The 22,073-nt window shown below is 50.7% G+C and overlaps 1 protein-coding gene across 18 annotated transcripts in view; it reads left to right on the top strand.

The window, feature by feature from the left end:
* CACNA1B (calcium voltage-gated channel subunit alpha1 B) overlaps positions 1–22,073 on the top strand; it is a 306,654-nt gene that overhangs the window by 93,696 nt on the left and 190,885 nt on the right. For all 18 annotated transcript variants that reach the window (XM_027687401.1, XM_027687403.1, XM_027687404.1 and 15 more), the window contains 3 exons: positions 14,882–14,973; positions 16,884–17,036; positions 21,496–21,683. In XM_027687401.1, coding sequence (XP_027543202.1) covers positions 14,882–14,973; positions 16,884–17,036; positions 21,496–21,683 — 433 coding nt within the window. The remainder of the gene's footprint in view (positions 1–14,881; positions 14,974–16,883; positions 17,037–21,495; positions 21,684–22,073) is intronic.

Consider the following 22,073-nt stretch of genomic DNA (forward strand, 5'->3'; position numbering starts at 1 on the left):
GCACCTTTTATGTCTACTCTGTAACTGCCCCCTGGGCCCAAAGGGACTGCTCTGGAAATTTGGGGAACACCAACATTTGCTGCTGTACTGGGCCCTGGGGTGGCAGCTCCCTGCCCACGATGAGGGGTTTTCAATGGCTGGGTTATAGAGCCCTGAAATGTGGAGTTTATGATGAAAATGCTGCCAGACTTTTATCTGCAGCAATTCCAGGGTTCCCAACGGCCCAGTGGAGAGCGAGAGCTCCATTATCCGAGCTGCCAATTAATTGGAGCACATTCCCCTGCCCTGTCATAGAGATGTCACTTCCCTGTGCCAGTGACATTGCTCTGGTCTCTCTCTGAGTGCCCACCTCCCTGTGCTGCCCCCTGGCATTGCCCATTTCCTTCCCTGGAATAGCCTGTCCAGAGAGGCTTGGAGTCTCCTTCCCTGGAGATATTCCAAGCCCATCTGGACACATTCTGAAGGACTACTAGAGCAGGGAGGTCAGACTGGATCACAGAATGTTACAGGTTGGAAGGGACCTTAAAGTTCATCTTGTCCCACCCCCTGCCATGGGCAGGGACACCTCCCACTAGCCCAGGTTGCTCCAACCTGGCCTTGGACACTTCTAGGAATGGAGCAGCCACATCTTCTCTGGGCAACCTGTGCCAGGGTCTCCCCACCCTCCCAGGGAAGGATTCCTTCCTGATGTCCATCCTCAATTTCCCCTCCTCCAGGTTTTGTTTGATGACCTGCAGTGGTCCCTTCCAGCCTGAACCATTCTGTGGTTGCTGAGCAGGAAGGATCTGTGTGCTCCTGTTGGCTTTGGGAAGGTGATTATCCTGCTCTGGGGGGGGGGGATGAGGGGTGGGTGATGTGGGGAAGGAGTGGAGTAGAGGAGGAAAAAAGCACAGCAATGCCCAGAGTGTGATCATGGGCCTGTGGTGCTGTGGTGGTGTGATCCTTGCAGTCACTTCATGGAGCACACAGGAGCTGGGCTGTGTTCCCTGAGTGTCTTGGTTCTGGCCCCACGTGCACCTGGGTGAACAAAGTTCCTCAGATTCCATTGGCAATCAGCTCCTATTTCTCCAGTTCTGTTTATCCAAGACTTGTGTGGTTCTGGGCTCCTTGAGAAGCAGCAGAGAGCTTCTCCTGTCCCACAGGCACTTTGGCATGTCCTGCAGGGGGGAAATCGGGTCCAACCTCCTCCTCTTGCTGCACATCTGGCAGCCTGTGCTCCTGTAAAGTGCAGCTGGATCCCTCTTTCCCCAGCTTTCCATGGAATCACAGAGTCACAGATTATCTGAGATCCACAAGGATCACCAAACTCTGTTTGGCTGGGACAGCTCCCCTCAAACAGGGCAGGGACGAGGGTTAAAAAATTAAAAAATAAACATCTGAACTGCTGAGTTGGAATGGGCTCAGTTTGAGGGGGAGGACGAGGTGAGGAACTCAGGGGAGGTCTGGACAATGTTCTCGGGCACATGGTGGGATTGTGCAGGGACAGAAGTTGGACTTGACCCTCGTGGGTCCCTCCCAGCTCAGGGTGTTCTGTGATTCTGGGAGCTGCCCAGCTTCTCTGGGTGCTGGGAGCTCACATGTCGTGGTTCCAGAAGCTGAGAGCAGCAAGAGGAGACTTTCTCACTGCACATTAAATGTTCTGGGAAGTCTCCCTTGGGATGTTCATCCTCAGCAGGGCTTGTGGTGGGCTGCAGTCAGGGCTGGAAGGTCTGTGTGGACACAGCTCCTGGAGGCAGAACCCCCCTGAGACTGCACTGAACCTTTTCAGCTGCACAACTTGGCCTTTATCTGTACAAAACAGGGAAAAAAGGGGATTTATTTGTCACATCCACGAAATACTGTTCCCAAAGCACCAAGCACAGGGGCTGTTATGGCTAAATCATCCTGAAAAACAGGAGGGGGGAAGTTACAATTTCTGTTTTCAACACTGAAGGAATAAATTCTGACTTTTTCATGTCCACAGCCCAGCTTGCAACAGGTTTAAAGCACGGTACAGATGGCTGTGCAATTATTGCCAACATCTCCTCATTATATTAGATAAGGCCCTGGGTTTATTTAGCAGAAGCAGATGGAGGGAATACACAATATTTTAGATGTCTTGGCAAACTGTGTTTTCCTTAGAACAACATTGCACGTTTGGTGTGATAGTTCTGGCCAAAAAAAACCCAAAACAACCAAGCAAGAGGAATAATTATATCTTTTCAGGGACAATGAGGTGTGTATTAAAAAAGAAATATTATATTGCAAGTCCTATTATGACATCTGATGCCTTACATTAATCCTTGTGAGCAGAGGAGAGTTTCAGCTTCTTTTAAAAGTGTATTTTTTGTGGCTTGTAGAATAAAGTTTGAAAATCTAATACCAACTGTCTATAAAAGCTGAGAGATCATAGTGCAAGTAGTCCTGGTATTATTTTTTCAATGATCTGATGGTTTTTAGTCCAGCCTTGTTGATTCTGGGGCTGCCTATTTGTGTGGGCAGTGGCAATAATGCACCTCTGAGCAAGGGGAACCTGCTGCAAGTGGGAAAATTTTGGGGTTTGGGTCCTTTGGGGCAGCAGGTTTGGACAGGAGGGGTGTGAGGGACACACAAACCTCTTCTTGCTCAGAGCATTTCCAGGCAAAAGCTCCCCCAGAGCCCCCTGAGCTCTGTGTGAGGGTCTGAGGCACATCCAGGAACCAACTCCCAGCCTCCCAAGGGAGCACACACAGCTCTGTGCCCGCTTGCAGAGGCACCTGATGGCACCCCAGGCTTTGCCTTTCTCCAGAAATTGGGCTGCAGAGAAATTCCCTGCAGGGACGTGGTCAGAAATGGAGGGGGTGCAATTTTCCTGCCTTGTGGGACCCAACTCCGACATCGTCTGGCTTGATTCCAGCTGCTGTCTGGGAAGACATGGAGTGGGGGGTGTGGGTGAGGGAGCTCCTCAGGGCGTAAGGAAGGAGTTGCTTGGAGCCCCTGGCCCTGAGAAGCAGCTGGAGCCACTCACCAAACACCTGGGGAACAACAAACCTCCTGTTTGTGCCCCGGCCCCTCTGGAGCTCGGGGTGGATTTTCATCCACAGCTTAAGGAGTTGTGTGAGTTCAGTGCTCTGCTGGTGAGGAACTTGCACTGGAAGGCACGAGCACACTGCCCAAACCATGAAATCAGAGTGCCAGGTGTGTGGATGGCAGGAGGCTGCCCTTCCCTGCAGACCATCCCAGCTGAGGGAGCAGGGAGAGGAGGGAGGGTCTTGTCCTGCATGGAGGGACTGTGGCTGCTCCCTCTGGTCACTGCAGGGAAGTGCCAAAGGAGTGGCAGGTTCTTGAACACCCACAAGCCCCACCTGATGTTGCACTGGTGTTTGGGACTGTACAATCTGGATGCTGTTGCTCCACAGCATCAAGGCAGCACGACCCGAGTGTCACTCCTTGGATGTCACACGTGTCCCCACAGGGAGGATGAACACCCTGAGTGCAGGCAGGAGAGGTGCAGTGGTGTGGTGATGGCAGCAGGAACCTCTTGGTTGTTAATATTTTGTGCTATTGTGAGAAGAAAAGCCCAGGAACCCTTGTCATTGTGGCAGTGCTCTGCCTGGGGTGGCTTGGTTGAGTTGCTGGGTGGGTTTGGGTCTCTAAGTGGTCGAGTGCACAAGTACAGCCAGGTGGGGGTGGTGCTGATGGTCCATTTTTGCCAGTTCTCATCCCTCTGGCTGTGCCAGTGAGGCTTCACTGGCTGAGTGCTGGGGAGTGAACACCAAATGTGGCAGCATGAACTATCTCACCCTCCACTTTCTACCTTTCCCATTTATTTTATGAATGTTCTTGGCTGTCATTTTTTACGTGTTTATCTTCGCTCATTATCTGCCCACCTCTGGGTTTGGTGATGCAGGGGCAGGGTGGAAAGGATGGACTGGGAGATCATCCCTCCCAGAACTCCAGAACGAGTGACAGGACCCAGGGAATGGCTGGAGCTGTGTCAGGGCAGGGTCAGGTTGGATCTCAGGAAAAGGTTCTTCCCCCAGAGTCTGGTTGGGCACTGACCAGGCTCCCCAGGGCAGTGGGCACAGCACCAAGGCTGCCAGAGCTCCAGGAGGGTTTGGATGATCCTCTGAGGCACAGGGTGTGACTCTTGGGGATGGTCCTGTGCAGGGCTGAGGGTTGGACTCAATGATCCTTGTGGGTCCCTTCCAACTCAGCACATTCTGTGATTCTGTGATTCCAGAAGCCAGTGAGTGGTTCAGGTGGTGGCTTGGTGGGAAAGAACAGTCTGAAGTGTAGAGGCTCAGAGGAGAGTGTCACAGAACATCCTGAGCTGGAAGGGACCCACAATGATCATGAGTCCAACTCCTGAGTGTCCTGCACAGACACCCCAACAATCCCACCCTGTCCCTCAGAGCATTGTCCAAACCCTCCTGGAGCTCTGGCAGCCTTGGTGCTGTGCCCACTGCCCTGGGGAGCCTGGTCAGTGCCCAAGCAGCCTCTGGGGAAAGAACCTTGTCCTGAGATCCAACTTGACCCTGTCCTTTAACCTAAGAAGAGGTCTCCTTTCCCTCCTTCCCAGCTATTTGTCCTCCTCCTTCCCCCCCCCCTCCCCTGGCAGCTCCAGCAGCCCCGGTTCAGGCCCCCAGTGGGGAGGGCTGAGCTCTTACCCTGAACCAGTTTGTTCTGCTTTTTAAACCCTGATACAAGGTGATAGTGAGGGCATTTTCTGCTCAGCTCATGAACAGCCACTTCTGGGGCCAGGCCAAATGCAGAGGGTGATGTTCTGCTTCCAAATAACACAGACCTCGTCACGGCTCCCAGGGCAGCCTGGCAAGGAGGTTCTCCTGGGTGGCTACTGCAGGGAAGGAGGCTTGGGATGTGCTTCCAGTGACTCAGACCTCTTGTCTCCTGCTGCCCTGCTAGCCCACCTGGCAGGAAGACACATCCCCCATCTCCCTACCAGCTGTCCCGTGCCCTTTGCCCAGTTTTGTGGTGCCAGCTCGTGGAGAGCAGAGCCCTGCCCCTCCAGGTTTCCTGGCACCTCAGTGCAGTGTAGTGGTTGCTCTGGGTGATGCTTTTCATGCACACGGGGTTTGGGAGTTTGGAGTTTTCAGAAAAAGCGTGGCTTTAAATCAAGTCCAAACTCTTTGCAGGCTCAGCATGAATTGCTTTCAGTAAAAAGAAAAATGTATTTAAAGTTGGGAATAATTAGTTTTAGACCTTGACAAACGAAACAACCCCAAATGATGGTTCGTCGCTCTCCCCTAAAACCAAAACACCCAAAGTGTTTTGCTGACCCTGAAATTCCTCTCTCCTCTTTAAAAATCTTGGTTACTGAGCTAAACCCTTCCACAGCTTGACCATGGGGTGGGGTGGGTGACACCAGATATAACCTGGAAAGTGCTTTGTGCTCCCAACTCCTGCCCTCAGCATCCTCTGGAGCCACATTCCAGGGCAGAAGCAGCATCTCTCCTCTGTGATGTTGATGGAGTGAGGTTCCAGGTATGACCTACTTTGCAGCCACAATGAAGTGCAGGATGGTTTTAACTCCTCTGTGCTCAGTTTTCCCAGCGTGAGCTCCCTGGAATGGTTTTTGGACGTGTGCATTTTCCTGCCAGCTGTCAGTGCTGATTGCAGACGAGCCTCCTTTCCTGGTCTGCAGTGTGGTGTGTCCACGTCTCTCCTGCTTAGCAGCAACAAGGGCTTATTTGAGCAATTGCCTCCTAATCAGAATATCTTCCTTCTCCTGGGCAGGAGCCAGGGCTCAGCTCCCTGCACTCTGCAGAACCTCCCTTGGTGTGCTGGAGTGTCACACACTGTTTGGCTGCTGCGGCTTGTTGTTGCAGAGGAGGGTTTGTCTCCAGATGCTCCTCTCCCTGTCTTCTCCCAGGAGCCTGGCTCAGGAATTACAGGCAGAAAAGTAGGTTGCAGGTGGTTTGGGGAGGGGACTCTGCTCTCCTTTTGCTGTGTCTCCTCCCAGGACTGTGCCATGCAAAGAGGAGGAGGCAGTTTGTGTTTGTGTCTGGGCAGCTCTGCGTGCTGGAGGCTGGGGGCAGATTTAATGCTGGGGAAAAGAGCTCAGAGATGCTCCCATTTGGTGTGAGACCAAGGGATCACAGAATTCTTAGGGTTGGAAGGAACCTCTGGAGATTATCCAGTCCAACCCCCTGCCAAGGCAGGGTCACCCAGAGCAGGTGACACAGGAACACATCCAGGTGGGTTTGGGATGTCTCCAGAGGGGAACACTCCAGGCCCTCCCTGGGCAGCTGTTCCAGGCTCTGCCACCTCCATGGAAAGAGGTTCTTCCTTATGTTGAGGTGGAACTTGTTAGTTTATGGCCATTCCTCTTGTCCTGTCACTGGGCACCACTGAAAAGAGTCTGGGACCATCCTCTTGGCACCTCTTGGAGACATTTCACAAAATCACAGAATCACAGAAGGGTTTGGATTAGAAGGAACCTCAAAACTCATCTCATTCCACCCCCTGCCATGGGCAGGGACACCTTCCACTAGCCCAGGTTGCTCCAAGCCCCGTCCAACCTGGCCTTGGACACTTCCAGGGATGGGGCAGTCACAGCTTCTCTGGGCAAGCTGTGCCAGGGCCTTTTTATTATTTTCCAGTGCATATCTATATGGATTGATGAGATTCCCTCTAAGTCAATTCTTCCCTTCCCTTCCCTTCCCTTCCCTTCCCTTCCCTTCCCTTCCCTTCCCCTTCTCTCCTCTCCCTCTTTTCTCTTCTCTCCTCTCCCTCTTTTCTCTTCTCTTTTGGCTCTTTGTGCCTCTGAATCCCTGTAATGTTGAATATTGTCACTTCCTTGGTGTATTTTATTTTGCCTTCATGTTACAGCTAAAGAGAGGGTTTTCCTTCCCCACAGTGAGGCTGTTTTGATGGAAGCAGTCAGTTTTGGAATCAACATGTTTGTCTGAGCACAGGGATCTGCCTGAGTTGCTCTGAGCAGGTGTTAAGGAAAGGGGTGGGATCTGGTACATTGAGCTGTTGATGAGCTTTGAAGGTTGGGAGCAGGTTTAGATGCAACATGCAGGGCTCTGTTGAATGCTTAGGCTTGGTATTAGTCACCCAAAGGAGACACAGAGAGTGATGAAAGTACTGAAGTGATTTTCAAAGCTTTCAAAGGGGGGGGAATGTAACAAAATATAATGGAAATCACTGTATAAGTTCATAATCAAGGATGAAATTTAAGAGGAATCATTAGAAGTAAGGAAGAAAATCATAGATGTGACTGAAGTTAAATAAGATTCCTGGGGAAAGGAGATCCCATCACAAATCCCTGTTTGTGGGAGGGACCAAGGGCAGCTGGTGGAGTGACAGAGCCAGCAGCTGAACCTGCTCATGCCGTCAATTAAATGGTGCAATTAGCACGTCAGATCCACTTATCAGCTCGGGCCTGGTGTCCACTCTGTGCCTTTGGTAGTCAAGATAAAGCTCAGACACCATGAAATCAAACTGAGTGGAAAGGGGCACCTTTCCAACCGCTCCAGTCGCCGTTTGCCGGCGGATCCGGGGCCGTGGCACTGCCAGTCGTGTCTCCACAGTGCCAGTGGGAGCCAGCTGAGCAGAGCAGCTGCTTAACCCCCCCTCGGGCTGGATGTCTCCTCTGTCCTGCCCCCAGGCCCTGGGTGAGGAACCCAGCCAGAGCACACGGCCAGTGTGGGACTGAGCCTGCCCTGAGCGCCCACACTGGGGTCACTTTGGTGTCACTGCAGCTGAGGTGGTTCTCAGCACACCCCCCCCACCACTGCCAACCCTCCCTGCAGCCTCCTGCAGCTTCCAGGGTGTGCAGCTGCTGTGGCTTCTCCCTGTGAGTCCCATCCTTGGCTTCATCTGCTGCCAGACCCTCATTGGGAGTATGAGGGAATGAGGGCAGTGATGCCCCGGTGACATGAGTTGCCAGAGACTGTGGCATCTTCTCCACGGTGCTGCCTGTTTGCTCTTGATGCTCTGGTAGAGATCAGTACCAGGACGACCTAATCTTTTTTCAGTGCCTTCTCCAGCCTCTGGGCAGTGGAGGAGACACTGGGAAGGAGAAGGTGGGCAGCAGTCATGGATAGAAGTGTCAGTCAGCCCAGGGGCTGCCCCGAGATGGGGGAAATATCTTTAAACTACTCAGCAAATCTTCTTGAAGAGATTTATTTTATTTATTTTCCCCATTGGATTCCATTTCCTGGGAGTCTCTGGGGCTTGTTAAGCACGGGCAGTCTGTGCTCCAAGTCAGGCTCCAGGAATGGCACATCTCCTTCTCCACGGTGTTCCCTGTTTGCTGGTGATGCCTTGGTAGAGATCAGTACCAGGAGGATCTAATATTTCTTTTTTCAGTGCCTTCTCCAGCCCCTGGGCAGTGGAGGAGACACTGGGAAGGAGAAGTTGGGCAACAGTCACAGATAGAAGTGTCAGTCAGCCCAGGGGCTGCCCCGAGATGGGGGAAATATCTTTAAACTACTCAGCAAATCTTCTTGAAGAGATTTATTTTATTTGTTTTTCCCACTGGATTCCGTTTCCTGGTGGTCTCTGGGGCTTGCTAAGCACGGGCAGTCTGTGCTCCAAGTCAGGTTCTGGGAATGGGGCATCTCCTTCTCCACGGTGCTGCCTGTTTGCTGTTGATGCTCTGGTAGAGATCAGTACCAGGAGGACCTAATATTTCTTTTTTCAGTGCCTTCTCCAGCCTCTGGGCAGTGGAGGAGACATTAGGAAGGAGTGGGTGGAAAATGGTCACAGATGGAGGTGTCAGTCAGCCCAGGGGCTGCCCAGAGATGGGGGAAATAACCTGAAACTACTCATCCAATATTCATAAAGATATTTATTTTATTTATTTTCCCATTGGATTCCATTTCCTGGGGGTCTCTGGGGCTTGTTAAGCACGGGCAACCTGTGCTCCAAGTCAGGCTCCGGGAATGGGTCAGGTGCTGCCTGCTTGCTGTTGATGCTCTGGTAGAGGTCAGTACCAGGAGGACCTAATATTTCTTTTTTCAGTGCCTTCTCCAGCCCCTGGGCAGTGGAGGAGACACTGGCAAGGAGAAGGTGGGCAACAGCCACAGAGGTGTCAGTCAGCACACCCTTGGGTGGGGGAAATATCTTTAAACTACTCATCCAATACTCATTAAGATATTTATTTTGTTTGTTTTCCCCATTGGATTTCATTTCCTGGGGGTTCTGGGGGCTGTTATCCAACCTGTGCTCAAAGCCAGGCTCTGGGAATGAGGGGGGATTTACTGGAGTTTTCTCTCTGTCAGATATTTTGGGGTTGATGCTGCCAAAGTGCCTGAGTTAGGTGGGGTTGAATCTGTGGGTAGGAAGTGACAGTTGCTATTTCTTTTCATAAGCCAGCTGCTGGTTTTATCCTTTTCTGAGGGAAGCTGTCTGCAGAGTATTTAGTCTTTCTCCTAATCCTGTTGAAGGGATTGACTTGGTTCTTAGGAACTGGTGTCTGGGGTGAGGTGTCCGATAAAATCACCGTTTCCCCTTACTTTCTAGGACTAGAGTTAATAAAAAATGGCAAAGTTATGTTAAAAATGCCTACAATTTATTTGCCAGTGGTTCCTCCTGTAGCAGAAGCTGCCCTGGCTCCAGTGGTGAGATCCCCTGGGAGGTGTTAATGGCTCTGAGTGATTCATCTTGCTGCTCTCTGCTGTCGCTGGGTGTTATCTGGGCAGGAGCACACACACTGAAGCTGCTGGGCTTGGGAGCAGCTCCTGTTCTCCCCTGCACATCCCATCCCTCGGGGGTGATTTATAGCCAGGGATGGCAGGACACTGAGAGGACAATGTGCTCCATCCCCTGCAGATCAGTGTGCTGGGCATGGCCTGCCTGGTTGCTGGGTTGCTCCTCTGAATGGTGAAACGCACCCAAAATCTGTATTTTTGATCCTCTGTTTTTGGCTGGCTCTCAGGGCACCTCCTGGGTGTCTGTTCCTCTGCCCCTTCCCTCTTTGGGAGGGATGCAAAGCACCTCTGGCAGCTGCTCATCTGAAATGAATCCACTGAAAGGCCACTAAGGCAGGAGGAGGGCAAGGTGGGGATGGTCCTGAGGGAGCAGAGTTGGCCTTTCCCCACTCCAGTCCTCTGGATTTAGAGCTCTGGGGCTAAACCTGAAGGAGTTCCAAGGCATTTTCTTCAGTCAGGGCTTCAATAAGGAGATTCCTTTTCTGGTATTATGCTTTTATAATTTATTCCTGGCTTTGCTGGAATCGAAGTTATCAAGCATTTATCACACATCTGTCCCTGGGAAGGGATGTCAGTCAGAGCTTGTTATTGAAGGAGAGGTAGAGAAAATAGCATTTAACCAAGTGATGGAAAAAGTGAGGAATGAGGTTTAGAGCACCCCAGAGCAGGGTTGGCCCTTCCTCACTCAAGTCCTCTGGATTTAGAGCTCTGGGGCTAAACCTGAAGGAGTTCCAAGGCATTTTCTTTTGTCAGGGCTTCAATAAGAAGATTCCTTCCCTGGTATTTATCCAACAGCTGAACCAGTGCACAGCAACCCCGAGCTCCCAGGTACTGAAAGGAATGGAGTGCTAATTATTTATGTTACCAGAACACTCAGGGAAGGAACTTTCCCTTCGTTCTTTGCTTTCTTTTACACCCAAAGGAATCAGCTGCTTTTATAATTTATTCCAGGCTTTGCTGGAATCGAAGTTATCAAGCATTTATCACACATCTGTCCCTGGGAAGGGGTGTCAGTCAGAGCTTTTTAGTGGAGGAGAGGCAGAGAAAACAGCATTTAACCAAGTGATGAATTTAAAAAGCAACATTTAACCAAGTTATGGTGAAAGAGGAACGAGGTGCTGAGCACCCAGGGCTGGCAGGGTTGTGCCCAGGTCCTCCCCAGCAGCACATGAGCAGGAAAGGTTTGGTGTTGAGCCACCCTGCTCAGCAAAAAGGCAAATTACACGGAGGAACCTATTTAATGAGGTTTTGTTGCACTTAGACTTGAAGTATCGAAGGCATCATATCAAGTCTCAGTGTTTCTGTACAACCCATTAAGAGACAGAGGGCTGCAGATCAAGCCATTTATTCTTTGTGAGGTTATCACCTAAAATCTTCTGGTTTAGCATTTTTTTTTTACCTCCTCCAGCTGATTTCCTCTCCCAGCACTGTCTCACCAGTCACCTCTGCTTTGTTCTCAGCTCTTGGCTGCTCAGCCAGGGAAGCTTGAGCAGGATTGTTGGGATGTGTCTGTCAGCTGGCTCCTTTGATCTCCCCATTTCTCTTATTTTTAATGATAATTTCCCTCTTGTTCTGACCTAACTCTCAGTGGCTGCTGGCAGCTTTCAGCTGGAGCGGGGGGGGAAAAAGCAAAACAGAAAGGTGGCACTTTGGCAAATGCCATGGAGTTAATTAAGGTCTTTCCCTCACTGGGACACTCTTCCAGGCATGTCTGGGAGCAGTTTAAGGGACTGGACTGGTGAGCAGCAGTAAATTAGCTTTGATTTTGTAGGGAGAAAAGGCCCCATCTCTGTCCTGGCACAGCTTCTGAGCCGCTTTGTTGTGCTGCAGCTGCTGCTGGTGGGTCCTTTGTAAGAGCCCAAGGGCTCCTGGGCTGGGTGCTGACACTGCGACACTTTTAAAGGCCTCAGGGTCTTCTCTGCCCCAGTTCCACTGCTGGGGTGGTTTGTGTGGAGCCCCAGAGCTGGGGGGGTGAGCACAGGGTGGGACAAGGCTGCAGCACCCAGCCCTGCCCTGGCAGCTCGGGCAGGAACACACTGGGTGCCCCCCTGGGCTCCCTCAGCATCTCCCTCCGTCACCTGCAAGACTCAGATGTGGATGTTCAGAGCCAGAGCTGCCTCCTCAGCCCCTCAATCTCCTGTTTCTGCTGGAGTGAATCCAGAGGAGGCCACAGAGATGTTCCAAGGGTGGAGCGCCTCTGCTCTGGGACAGGTTGGGAGAGCTGGGAGTGTTCACCTGGAGAAGGCTCCAGGGAGACCTGAGAGCCCCTTCCAGGGCCTAAAGGGGCTCCAGGAGAGCTGGAGAGGGACTGGGGACAAGGGATGGAGGGACAGGACAAGGGGGAATGGCTTCCCACTGATACAGGACAGGGTTAGATGGGATATTGGGAAGGAATTGTTGGGTGTGAGAGTGGGGAGGCCCTGGCCCAGGTTGCCCAGAGAAGCTGTGGCTGCCCCTGGATCCCTGGAAGTGTCCAAGGCCAGGTTGGATGGGGCTTGGAGCAACCTGGGCTAGTGGAAGGTGTCCCTGCCCTGCTCCTGCACTGACAGCTGGAACAAGGTGGAGTTTAAGGTCCCTTCCAACCCAAACCATTCTGGGATTCTGTGACTTTTGCACCAGAAGTGACCTTGTTTAGCACCCAGCTCTATTTTTCTTTTCCTTCTCCAGGCAAAATCTGACCAGGGCTGTTCTGCTTTCCTGGAGTGACTGAGCCCTGGGCAGAGGGAGCAGTGCCAGCCCAGCTCTGTGCTCGTGGCTGGTTTGGGGGATGTGACTGTGGTGTGACACAGTCCATGGGCCAGCTCTGCAGCCCTGGGGCATGGTGGGCTGTGAGGTGCCCTGTGTAGGTTGGCTGGGGGCTGCCAGTGCCACTGATGTGGGAATTAATGACTTTTTAGGGTTTGTTGACTGTGGAAAGGGGGTGTGAGTGTTCCCATAGTTTGGGCAGGGTGTTTTTAACATCAAGCCCTTTAGGAAGAAAACTCTGGAATGAAGATTCAAGAGCCATTGGATTCAAGCCACTGGAAGATTTACTGGCACAGGGGGGTAATTGCTGGTGTCTCCCGTTCCCTCCCAGTTTCTCTTTGAATTTAAAACAAACCAATAATTGTATCAAGCCCCCCTTCTCTCAGCTTGTGCCACAAAGCAGGGCTCTGCCTGGTGACAGCACAAATCCATCTTGGCTCTCTGGAGACTGATTGTGCCGTTAGGAGCAACATCCAAGGTGGATGTTGAAGATTGTCTCTTGACTTGCACTGGTGTTCTCACACTGCACAGGTTTGTAAGTGAGCAATTAAGGTGTGAGGGTGGAGGGGAGGGAGAAGAGGAACGAAATCACTGGCATGGGTGCAGAAGATGAAATTAGAAGTCTCTGCATGGGATGGTTCTTAGTTTAAATTGTCTCCTGTTGCTTGTGCTCAACCTGCATCCATGGAGCTGATGTAATGGGAATTTTAAGGTCGTGAAAATGTGGGAACAGGTGTCCTATAGAATAGATACTCGACTCCTCAGGTCCTGGCTGGCTTTTGCCTCTTGCCATCCAGCATCTCAGCGTGTTTTTTTCCTGATCTCCAGCACCTCCTGCTGAGGGAGTCTGGCCCTTTCCGCCCAGCAATGCTGATCCTGCTCTTCCCTGGCCCTTGTTTGGCAGCAGGGCTAAGTCAGTCAGTAAGTCAAGGACAGGGATTTGATCTCCCTGCACAGCCACATCCCCCTCCTCTGAGTTTGCAGACATCCTGTACAGCACAGAGCAAAATTATCCATCTTATTTTGAAAAATTCTGCTTTTCCTTGTGATTTTATTTTTATGGTAGCTGATCACTGCTGAATATTGAGCAGCCTGTTATCAAGGAACCAGGAAAAAGGGCTCCTGGGCAGGAGCAGATAAATCCTGGGTGCACCCTGTGGGTGCTCTGAGCATCTCTGTGCCCCAGCCTGGGAGCTTAATATCCCTTGGGATTCACTGCCTGAGCCTGGCACCTCCTTCCAGCCCTTCCCACGACCTCTGGCAGTGCTGGAATCCCACTTTTCAGCCGGGTTTGTGAGTCTCTGTTGCTGCTGGGACTCTCAGGGAAGGGTTGGCCAAGCACCTGGTGATGGTCAGGGATGGGTGCCCACGGGCAGCACCTTCAGCAGAGGTGGGCACACAGGGGTGGCATTTGATCCCAGGTGGTTGGGGGTTTGCAGACCCCACTGGTGGACTGGGTGCTCACCCACTTCCACCTTGGCAAAACAACCCCGGGGGCAGAGACAGCAAAATAAAGGCAATTGCTCCTGAGGGCTGTAAATGGTGCAGAGGGTGGGGAGCAGGTGGGAGGGTTTGCTCTGAATTGCCTGCGTGGTTTGCTTGTCTTAGAGAATTGTTTAAGTTGGAAAAGACCTGTAAGATCATCAAGTCCAACCTTTAGGGGAGTGCTGCCTTAAATTAAGAATATTTTTGCTGAAGCATCATAGGAAGTGCTGCAGTAAGCAGTGAATGTGGCTTTGCTGGTGGGGCAGTGTCTCTCTTACAGAGCCTTTGCTTAAGGAGCTTCCATCACTGTGGCTTGTGGACAATATTTCTTCCTTTGCTACACCCTCAAATGGTGAAGGCATTTCCTTTTGAAGAGTCATTCTGGTTTGGGGGCTGTATTTCCTATCAGAGTTCATATCAGGATATCATCTCAGAGTTCATATCAGGATTTCATCTCAGAGTTCACACACTGTATTTCATATCAGTGTATCAGACTCGCACCCTGCTCTCTGAATATTCTCCTCAAAGAACATGCTCTGAACAAAGATTAATTTTGCACACAGAGACTAAACTGTACGACCAGAAACTGCTTCAGGTATTGGGGAGACACCAGACACCAGTACTTGAGAGATTTCTGAATTTATTACCTGGAGAAGCTCTGGCAGCTGATTTCTGGTGTAACTGAGGGGTTCATTTCCCTCTCTCTGTCTCCTTCTGGGAAACAGTGCAGCGTTTTCCTGCATCACAGCTCTTTAGTGACCAGATGATGTGTCAATGGCCACATAAGCAGGCAGAGATTGGGTTTTTTTCATGATCTGAGCAAGGCTCAGCAGCCCCAGAGGAGAGTGTGAGTTAATGGCTTTCAGTGCACACCATTTACAACGTGACCACCGGTATAAAGTTTAAAGCATCTCCACTATTTGCTGGTTTTACATGACACTAATCCGTGCTTTGGAAGGAGGAATTTGCATTTGAATTTCAATTTTTCCCCTCTCTCCCTGTTTTTTCAGGATTCTGGCGACTGCTGGCACTGATTTTGACCTGAGGACGCTGCGAGCTGTGCGAGTGCTGCGACCCCTGAAACTGGTGTCGGGAATCCCGAGTGAGTGTCAGGACAATGTCACCTCACAGGCTGAGGGGTTCCGGGGTTTTTGGGCTTTTACATGCTTTTCTGAGCAATATTTTCTGCCCCTGTGTCTTGGCTGGCTGTGGCTCCTGCCCTTGCCAAGGTCGGATTTCCTCTCACCCCACTCTGTGCTCAGCCAGCTCGTTTCAGCTCTGCCCTCCCAAATTTGCAGGTGAGGGGCAGGGATCGCTCCTGGGACCCCTTTGCCTTTGGGGGTGAATTCATTCTCTGGGGTGTGAAGACCTGAGACCCAAATTCTGCAGCTTTCAGGCCCCCAGCCCTGAGCTTGGGCATTCTGATGGTTTTGATCAGATCTTGTGCTGGGGATATTTTCCTTTAAATAAGGGAAGGGAAAAAATGAAGGGAAAGAGCAGGTGGCTTTTTCTACTCAATAGGCAACTTCCTATATTTTCTGTGTTAACTGAAGGGTGAATGCTCCAGTGAGGAGCTGCATCCTGCCTTGCTGATGCCCTGAATCCATCCCAGTCCTCACACTGTGCCTTCCTGCTTTTTTATTTGTCCCTGTCCCCTCTGTCTGCTGCAGTCAGGAGTGGGTTTCATTTCTGAATGAGGAACAGAGAGGTTTGACCCTCCAGCAAGAGCTGGTGAAAGGGAACTGCAGCTCTGTGGGATGCTCTGGTCTTGCCTGTATTGACCCCTTGGCAGCCAGTCAGTCCCATCTCCTCCTGGGTCACCAGCTCTGCCACCTCCCTGGCAGCTTCAGGGCTGACACTTTGGTGCTGTGGACACCCAGCAAGAGGTGATGTTTTGTAATTACTACACCAAAATCTCCTGCCATCAGCATTTTTTGTGGGCAGTCTGAATTCCCAGCCAGGAGGGGTCCTTGGCTAGACTCGGGAAGGGTGACATTTGTTAACAGGATCTCTAAGAAGATGCTGCTGGGTGTTTTTTCATGGACTTCTTGCCTGTGCAAGGTGTGGTAATGACAGTCTAAGGGTGACAGAGGAGTAAGGTGGCCCCTCAGAGCTGTCCCCCCAGCAGGACTTGTTCTCCCACCTGGTGATGTGTCCTGACCGGGCACAATATTTTCCCACAATATTTGCTCTCAGGTTTTTAGGGATGCTGTGAAAACTGTGGCTTTTCCCCCCCTGTAGCAGATATACAACACTGAGGTGCAATCACACACAGCCACGGTTACATTTTCCTTCTACAGTATTTTTCCCATCCAACAGACCTTCATCCCTTTTTTTCCTGCATGTCCCCATATTGACCTCGCCAGGGCTGTCCAAGGTGGCAAGACAAGGATGATCCTTCTTTCTCCTCCCCTTAGGACAGGCCACCAAGGCAGCTGCTGCTTATCACTGCAGGTTTTTTGTTGTGGGCATCTTTTTGCCATTATCTCTCCGGCCTCTCCCTTATCTCCCCCGGTTTTAATTGAAAACGAGTTTTAGTGCTGGTGAAAAAGCTTTGGATGGACAGCCCTGGAGACAGGGGTTGTTTCTGCAGGAGCAGCATTGTGGCTGTTCTGTGTGCTGTGGAGGGAGAGGCAGCTCCTGGTCAGCCCAGCACCCCCTGGGACAGGGGAACCAGAGCCATGCCCAGCTCTGCTGCTGCAGGACCTGTCTCAGCTCCAGGCTCAGTGTCTGCTTCAGGAAAAACCCTTTTTGGGTCTCTGAGGCTTAAGAGCCCTTTGAATCTGTCACCTGAAGAAAAGACATCACAAAAAGATAGCTCCTGATTGTCTCTCCTGCTCTTGAGCTCGTCGTGGCCGTGGCATTTTTATGACCCCCTGGGAAGAGCAGGATTGGTGGCACTGCCAATCCTAAACTGTCCCTCAGACAGCCCCTCTCTCCTGCCTTCCCTCCACCCCCAAGCCCTTGTTTTTTTTCCCTTCCCTCCCTGACATGTTTTCCTTGTCCCCACAGGCCTGCAGGTCGTGCTCAAGTCCATCATGAAGGCCATGGTGCCCCTGCTGCAGATCGGGCTGCTCCTCTTCTTCGCCATCGTGATGTTTGCCATCATCGGGCTGGAGTTCTACATGGGCAAGTTCCACAAAACCTGCTTCTCCAACGAGACAGGTGAGCTTTCAGCTTCCCTCCCCTGTCATTGTGTCACCAGGATGCTCCTGGTCCCCTTCATCTCCTCAGGATCTTCCTATCCTGCTCTTATGTTGCTTTTCCTTCACCGTTTTCCACGTTCGCTGCATTTTCTCTGCATTTTCTCCCTCTTTAACACCACCTCCAAGAGTTAACAGGATTTTGTGCTCATCCTACATTCATTAGGACAGATTCTCCTCTCTGTTTCACCCCACAGCACCCCTGGGCTGCTCTCAGTCTACACAAAAATGAGAAAAAGGTGCTGAGGGCCTCCTCTCATGGAAAAATTTTTTCATAGTAGAGATACAGAACCAAATTTCTGTTGTTTCAGCTTGTTGAAAAGTGGAGGGTTTTTAATTATTTATTTTATTATAAAAGTGGTTTAAAAATTTATTTTATTATAAAGTTTATTTTTATTTTATTATTTTTATTATTTTATTATTTTTATTATTTTTATTATTTTTATTTTTAATTTTATTATTTCATTATAAATTTTATTTTTATTTTATTATTTTTAATAATTTATCATTTTTATTTATTAATGTTATTGTTTTATTATTTAATTATATTTATATTATTTTTAATTATTTTTTAATTATATTTTCTTATTTAGTGGTGTCCGTTCACATTCTCATTAGGTTTAACTCAGCGAATGTTAAATTTCCTTGGAAGGTTTCTGGGGAATTTGCATGGGTATGAGAAAACTTTGGTGGGAAATAGTAAAAGATTGGAAAGACTGGGAGCAAACGAAAAATAAGAGGACAATAGGTGGAAGGTAAGGAGTTCTTTGATGGAGAAAGGATAAAAATAACTTTCAGAGGAGGGCAAGGGAAATTGGGCACTGAAGAGTAAATGATGTGCCTGCCTGTGATGGAGTGATAAACCTCAGGAGATGGAGGAGGAGAAGAAAGATTCCCAGAGTCCCTTGGCTGGGACCAGCTGCCAGGTCAAATCATGGAATGGTTTGGGTTGGAAGGGACCTTAAAGCCCATCCAGTTCCACCCCCTGCCATGGGCAGGGACACCTTCCACTAGCCCAGGTTGCTCCAAGCCCCATCCAACCTGGCCTTGGACACTTCCAGGGATCCAGGGGCAGCCACAGCTTCTCTGGGCAACTGGGCTGTGCCCAGAAGAAAATATTGTTCTTGTCTTCAAACCATTGCATTTTAAGGTAAAATTGACTGTCTTTAAAACACAGTCCTGTATTTTCAGTGATCATCACTAGAAGGTCTTAATATTAATTTATTTACATGCATTCAGATGATAATAAAACAACATCCCTGCCGAGTCTCTGGGCACCCTCACAGAGCTTTCTAACAGCAACATGGAAAAAGTTGAATACACTTGGTTTACACAGAGCTTTGGATGAGCTTCTGATCCTGTGGAATGTTAGGAAAACATTCCATAGGAACATATGGAAGAATTTCCCCTGCTTGTGCAAAGCTCTGTGTAAACTGGAGGGCAACGAGGATGGGGAGGACACTGAGGGCACTTGGGGTGTTCAGCTGGAGAAGACTGAGGGGAGAGCTCATGGCAGTTCCAACTTCCTGGGGAGGGGCAGAGGAGGGGCAGGAACTGAACTCTGCTCTGGGGGGACCAGGGACAGCACCCAGGGAATGGCTGGAGCTGTGTCAGGGCAGGGTCAGGTTGGATCTCAGGAGAAGGTTCTTCCCCCCGAGGGTGGTTGGCACTGACCAGGCTCCCCAGGGCAGTGGGCACAGCCCCAAGGCTGCCAGAGCTCCAGGAGGGTTTGGACAACACTCTCAGGGATTGTTGGGTTGTCCTGTAAATTGGACTGGATGATCCCTGTGGGTCCCTTCCACCTCAGCATATTCCATTCCATCCCTGCATCCCAGCACCTCGGTGGGAGGACACGGATCAGCTTCCCTGAACCCCCTCCCCGGGGGTGTGGAAGGTGTCTGTGCACCTCCCTGTCCTGAAGGGCATCAAGCACCTCTGTCCCGAAGGGCTGCTTGATGTCGTTGGGTGAATTCCGGGGATCCATCCCAGCTGCTGGGCGGGAAATGGTGTTTCTGGGAGGGAGATGCGGGGAGGTTTCCTGGCGCTGCCGTCCCTGGAGCGGCAGAGCGGCCACAAACCATCAGCGGAGCCTTTTAAAACCTAATCAGCATCTCCAAAGAGGTGCATTAACGAGCCGCGGGCTCCGAGCGGGCCGGAGAGTGGAAATGTGAAGCTCATTAAAGAGACGCCTCTGCCAGAGGGGAGGAAATGCGAGGAGGAGGAGGAGGAGGAGGAGGAGGAGTCACTCGTGCTTGTTTCTGTTCCAAATCCCCAAAGTGAGCGAGCTCCCGGGATTTTTCCTGGAATCAGGAGCCACATGAGAGGTACCAACTCTCACCTCAGCGCATCACGAGGGGAACCAAGTGGAGGTGTCAGCAACGAGCGCTGCTCTAACCCTGCTGAGCCCGGGCGGGTCGGGAATAAACTGCGGGCGAGGAGGGATGGTGGGGACCAAAATGGGGCAATTTGAGCTCTGTGGTGTTGAAATACAGCTTTATTGGAATGAAAATGGGTGAAAATCGGTGTTAGCTCAGCTGGTCAGAGCACGGTGCTGACAACACCCAAGTTGTGGTTTAGATCCCTGGTTGGGCCGTTCCCTTCAGAGCTGGACTCGATGATCCTTGTGGGTTCCTTCCAACTGAGAAGATTCTGTGATGGCAGAGCACGTTCTAGTGGATACCTGACTTGTTTCCCTCTCCCTGCATGCTCCATTCTGTCCTGTTTTCCTGACACTGGATTGTTTTTAAGCAGCTGACCCAGCTCAAGTGCCCTGAAGCTGCTCCAAAAGAGAAGGGCATCACATTTATTTCCCATTTTTCCTTGAGATTCCTCTTTTCTCTGCCTTCTCCAGCCACGGGGCCTGTTCTCTTCTCTTTTTTAAAAAGGAAACCCCCCCACCCAACCCTCTGTGAACTGAATTTTCACAGCATTACCTGGCAACAAGAAGCCAAACTGCGATGAAACTGGATCCCCTTTTAATGCACCCTCACAAACGATCTGCACAAGCCAGGTTTGGCATTTTCTTTTTGCAGCCTTCTCTCACTAAGCCCTCGTGAAAGCCTGAGGTGACCCATATGGGAGCTGGAGCTTTGCCCTGCATCAAGGTGTTGAGTCAACAGGAAAGTGTGTCACATATAAATATATATATTTATATATATATATACACACACTCTTATCCTGGTCCACAGTGACAACCCTGTTTTCCTCCTGCAGCCTCTGCTCCGTGCAATGATTATTCCTGATTCTCGTTAGTGCTGCTCTTGTTTCCCCCCTGGTGAATTGGATTTTGTGCAGTTTGCTGCTCCATTACCATAACGTGTCACTTTAAAAACCCTTTAATGCTTCCCCAAATTGCTTCTTTGTAAATAGGAATATTACTTAGCATGTTTGGTTACTCTGAAAACTCAGCACTTTAATTTTCCAAGCTGCTCTGCAGGGCTGAAACCCTTCAGGCTTCACCCTGGAAGGTGCTGAGCACTCTCCTGGCCATCCCTGCTGGTCCTTCGCTGACAGATTCACCCACCTTTGCCTTCTCTGGGTCTGAAATGAAACCCAGCAGAGAAGCACCATCAGCTGGATGCTTTCCCTGCCACATGGAGCAAAAATGGGGAGCTTACAGAGGGGCTGGAGCCCTCAGTGCACCCTTCAGGCTGCTGTGGTGGAACTCCCTTATGAGAAAAAGGATCTAATATCTGTACCTGGACAATTCTGGGGCTGTCCACAACCAGATCTTTCTTGATCCAGAACCTCCCCTTTAGCTTTAATGTTATAGTGTCAATATTAACCCTTGGCTGTGCTGTAGGAGGATGTTTGAATTATGTGCTGTCCCCAAGCCCTTGTTTTTTAACCACACTTTTGGTGTTTTTTGTAGTGTTTCTCATGTACAGCTGCTCTTACACTGTTTGCAGGCCTCTTAAATGTGGTCAGCTTTCATAAGCTGGGAATTCTTAGCAGTTTGGAAGCCTTTTCTCCCAGGTGACAAGTGCCAGGATGAGAGGAAACGGCCTCAAGTTGCACCACTTGGAGGTTAGGGAAAATTTCTTCACTGGAAAGGTGGTCAGGCATTGGAACAGGGAAGTGGTGGAGTGATCATCCCTGGAAATGTTTAAAATCGTGTGGATGTGGCACTTGGGGACGTGGTTTATGGTGAACATGGTGCTGGTGCTGTGGTGATGGTTGGACATGAGGATCACAGAGGTCATTTCCATGATTCCATGACATGAGGTGGGGCAAACTATAAATTATGGGCACTCTGCTGGACCCTAAACCATCTCTTATACCACAGCAGCATATAAATGATCACATGGGCATCATGACTTTATAGTGGAAACCCAAAATGTGCCTGATGTTCCTGCAGTGCCACAGGGAGGGTTCAGCTGCTTCCGTGGCTTCAGGTGGTAACTTTTCTCCCCTCTTTGCAGGTGATGAGGTGGGAGATTTCCCTTGTGGAGAGGAGCCTCCTGCCAGGCAGTGTGAGAGCGGGACCACCTGCAGGGAGTACTGGCAAGGGCCCAACTACGGCATCACCAACTTTGACAACATCCTCTTCGCTGTGCTCACCGTCTTCCAGTGCATCACCATGGAGGGATGGACAGACATCCTCTACAATGTGAGTTTATTGGAGGGCCTGGAGGGCTCCTGGGGTGCTGCTCTGCCTTGTGGCAGTCTGGGAAAGGTTGTTCTGGAAGGAAAAAGGGATTTAATTTGTGTATTTTCTTGTAGCACCTCACCTTGCTTTTTAAGGGGATTGTTCCTGTTTTCCTGGAGGTTGTTCTGCAGGTGCTGTGAGAGCATTTGAACCACCACCATGGCCTGTGGGGGTTTGAGGTCATGGCCAAAGGAGGGCAGCGAGGCTGGGGAAGGGTCTGGAGCACAAGTGCTGTGAGGAGAGGCTGAGGGAGCTGGGGGGGCTCAGCCTGGAGAGGAGGAGGCTCAGGGGAGACCTTCTCACTCTCTGCAACTCCCTGACAGGAGGGGGGAGCCGGGGGGGGGGTCGGGC

This window comes from Neopelma chrysocephalum, unplaced genomic scaffold, assembly GCF_003984885.1.
Source record: "Neopelma chrysocephalum unplaced genomic scaffold, ASM398488v2 Primary Assembly neopelma1_74, whole genome shotgun sequence".
NCBI lineage: Eukaryota > Metazoa > Chordata > Aves > Passeriformes > Pipridae > Neopelma > Neopelma chrysocephalum.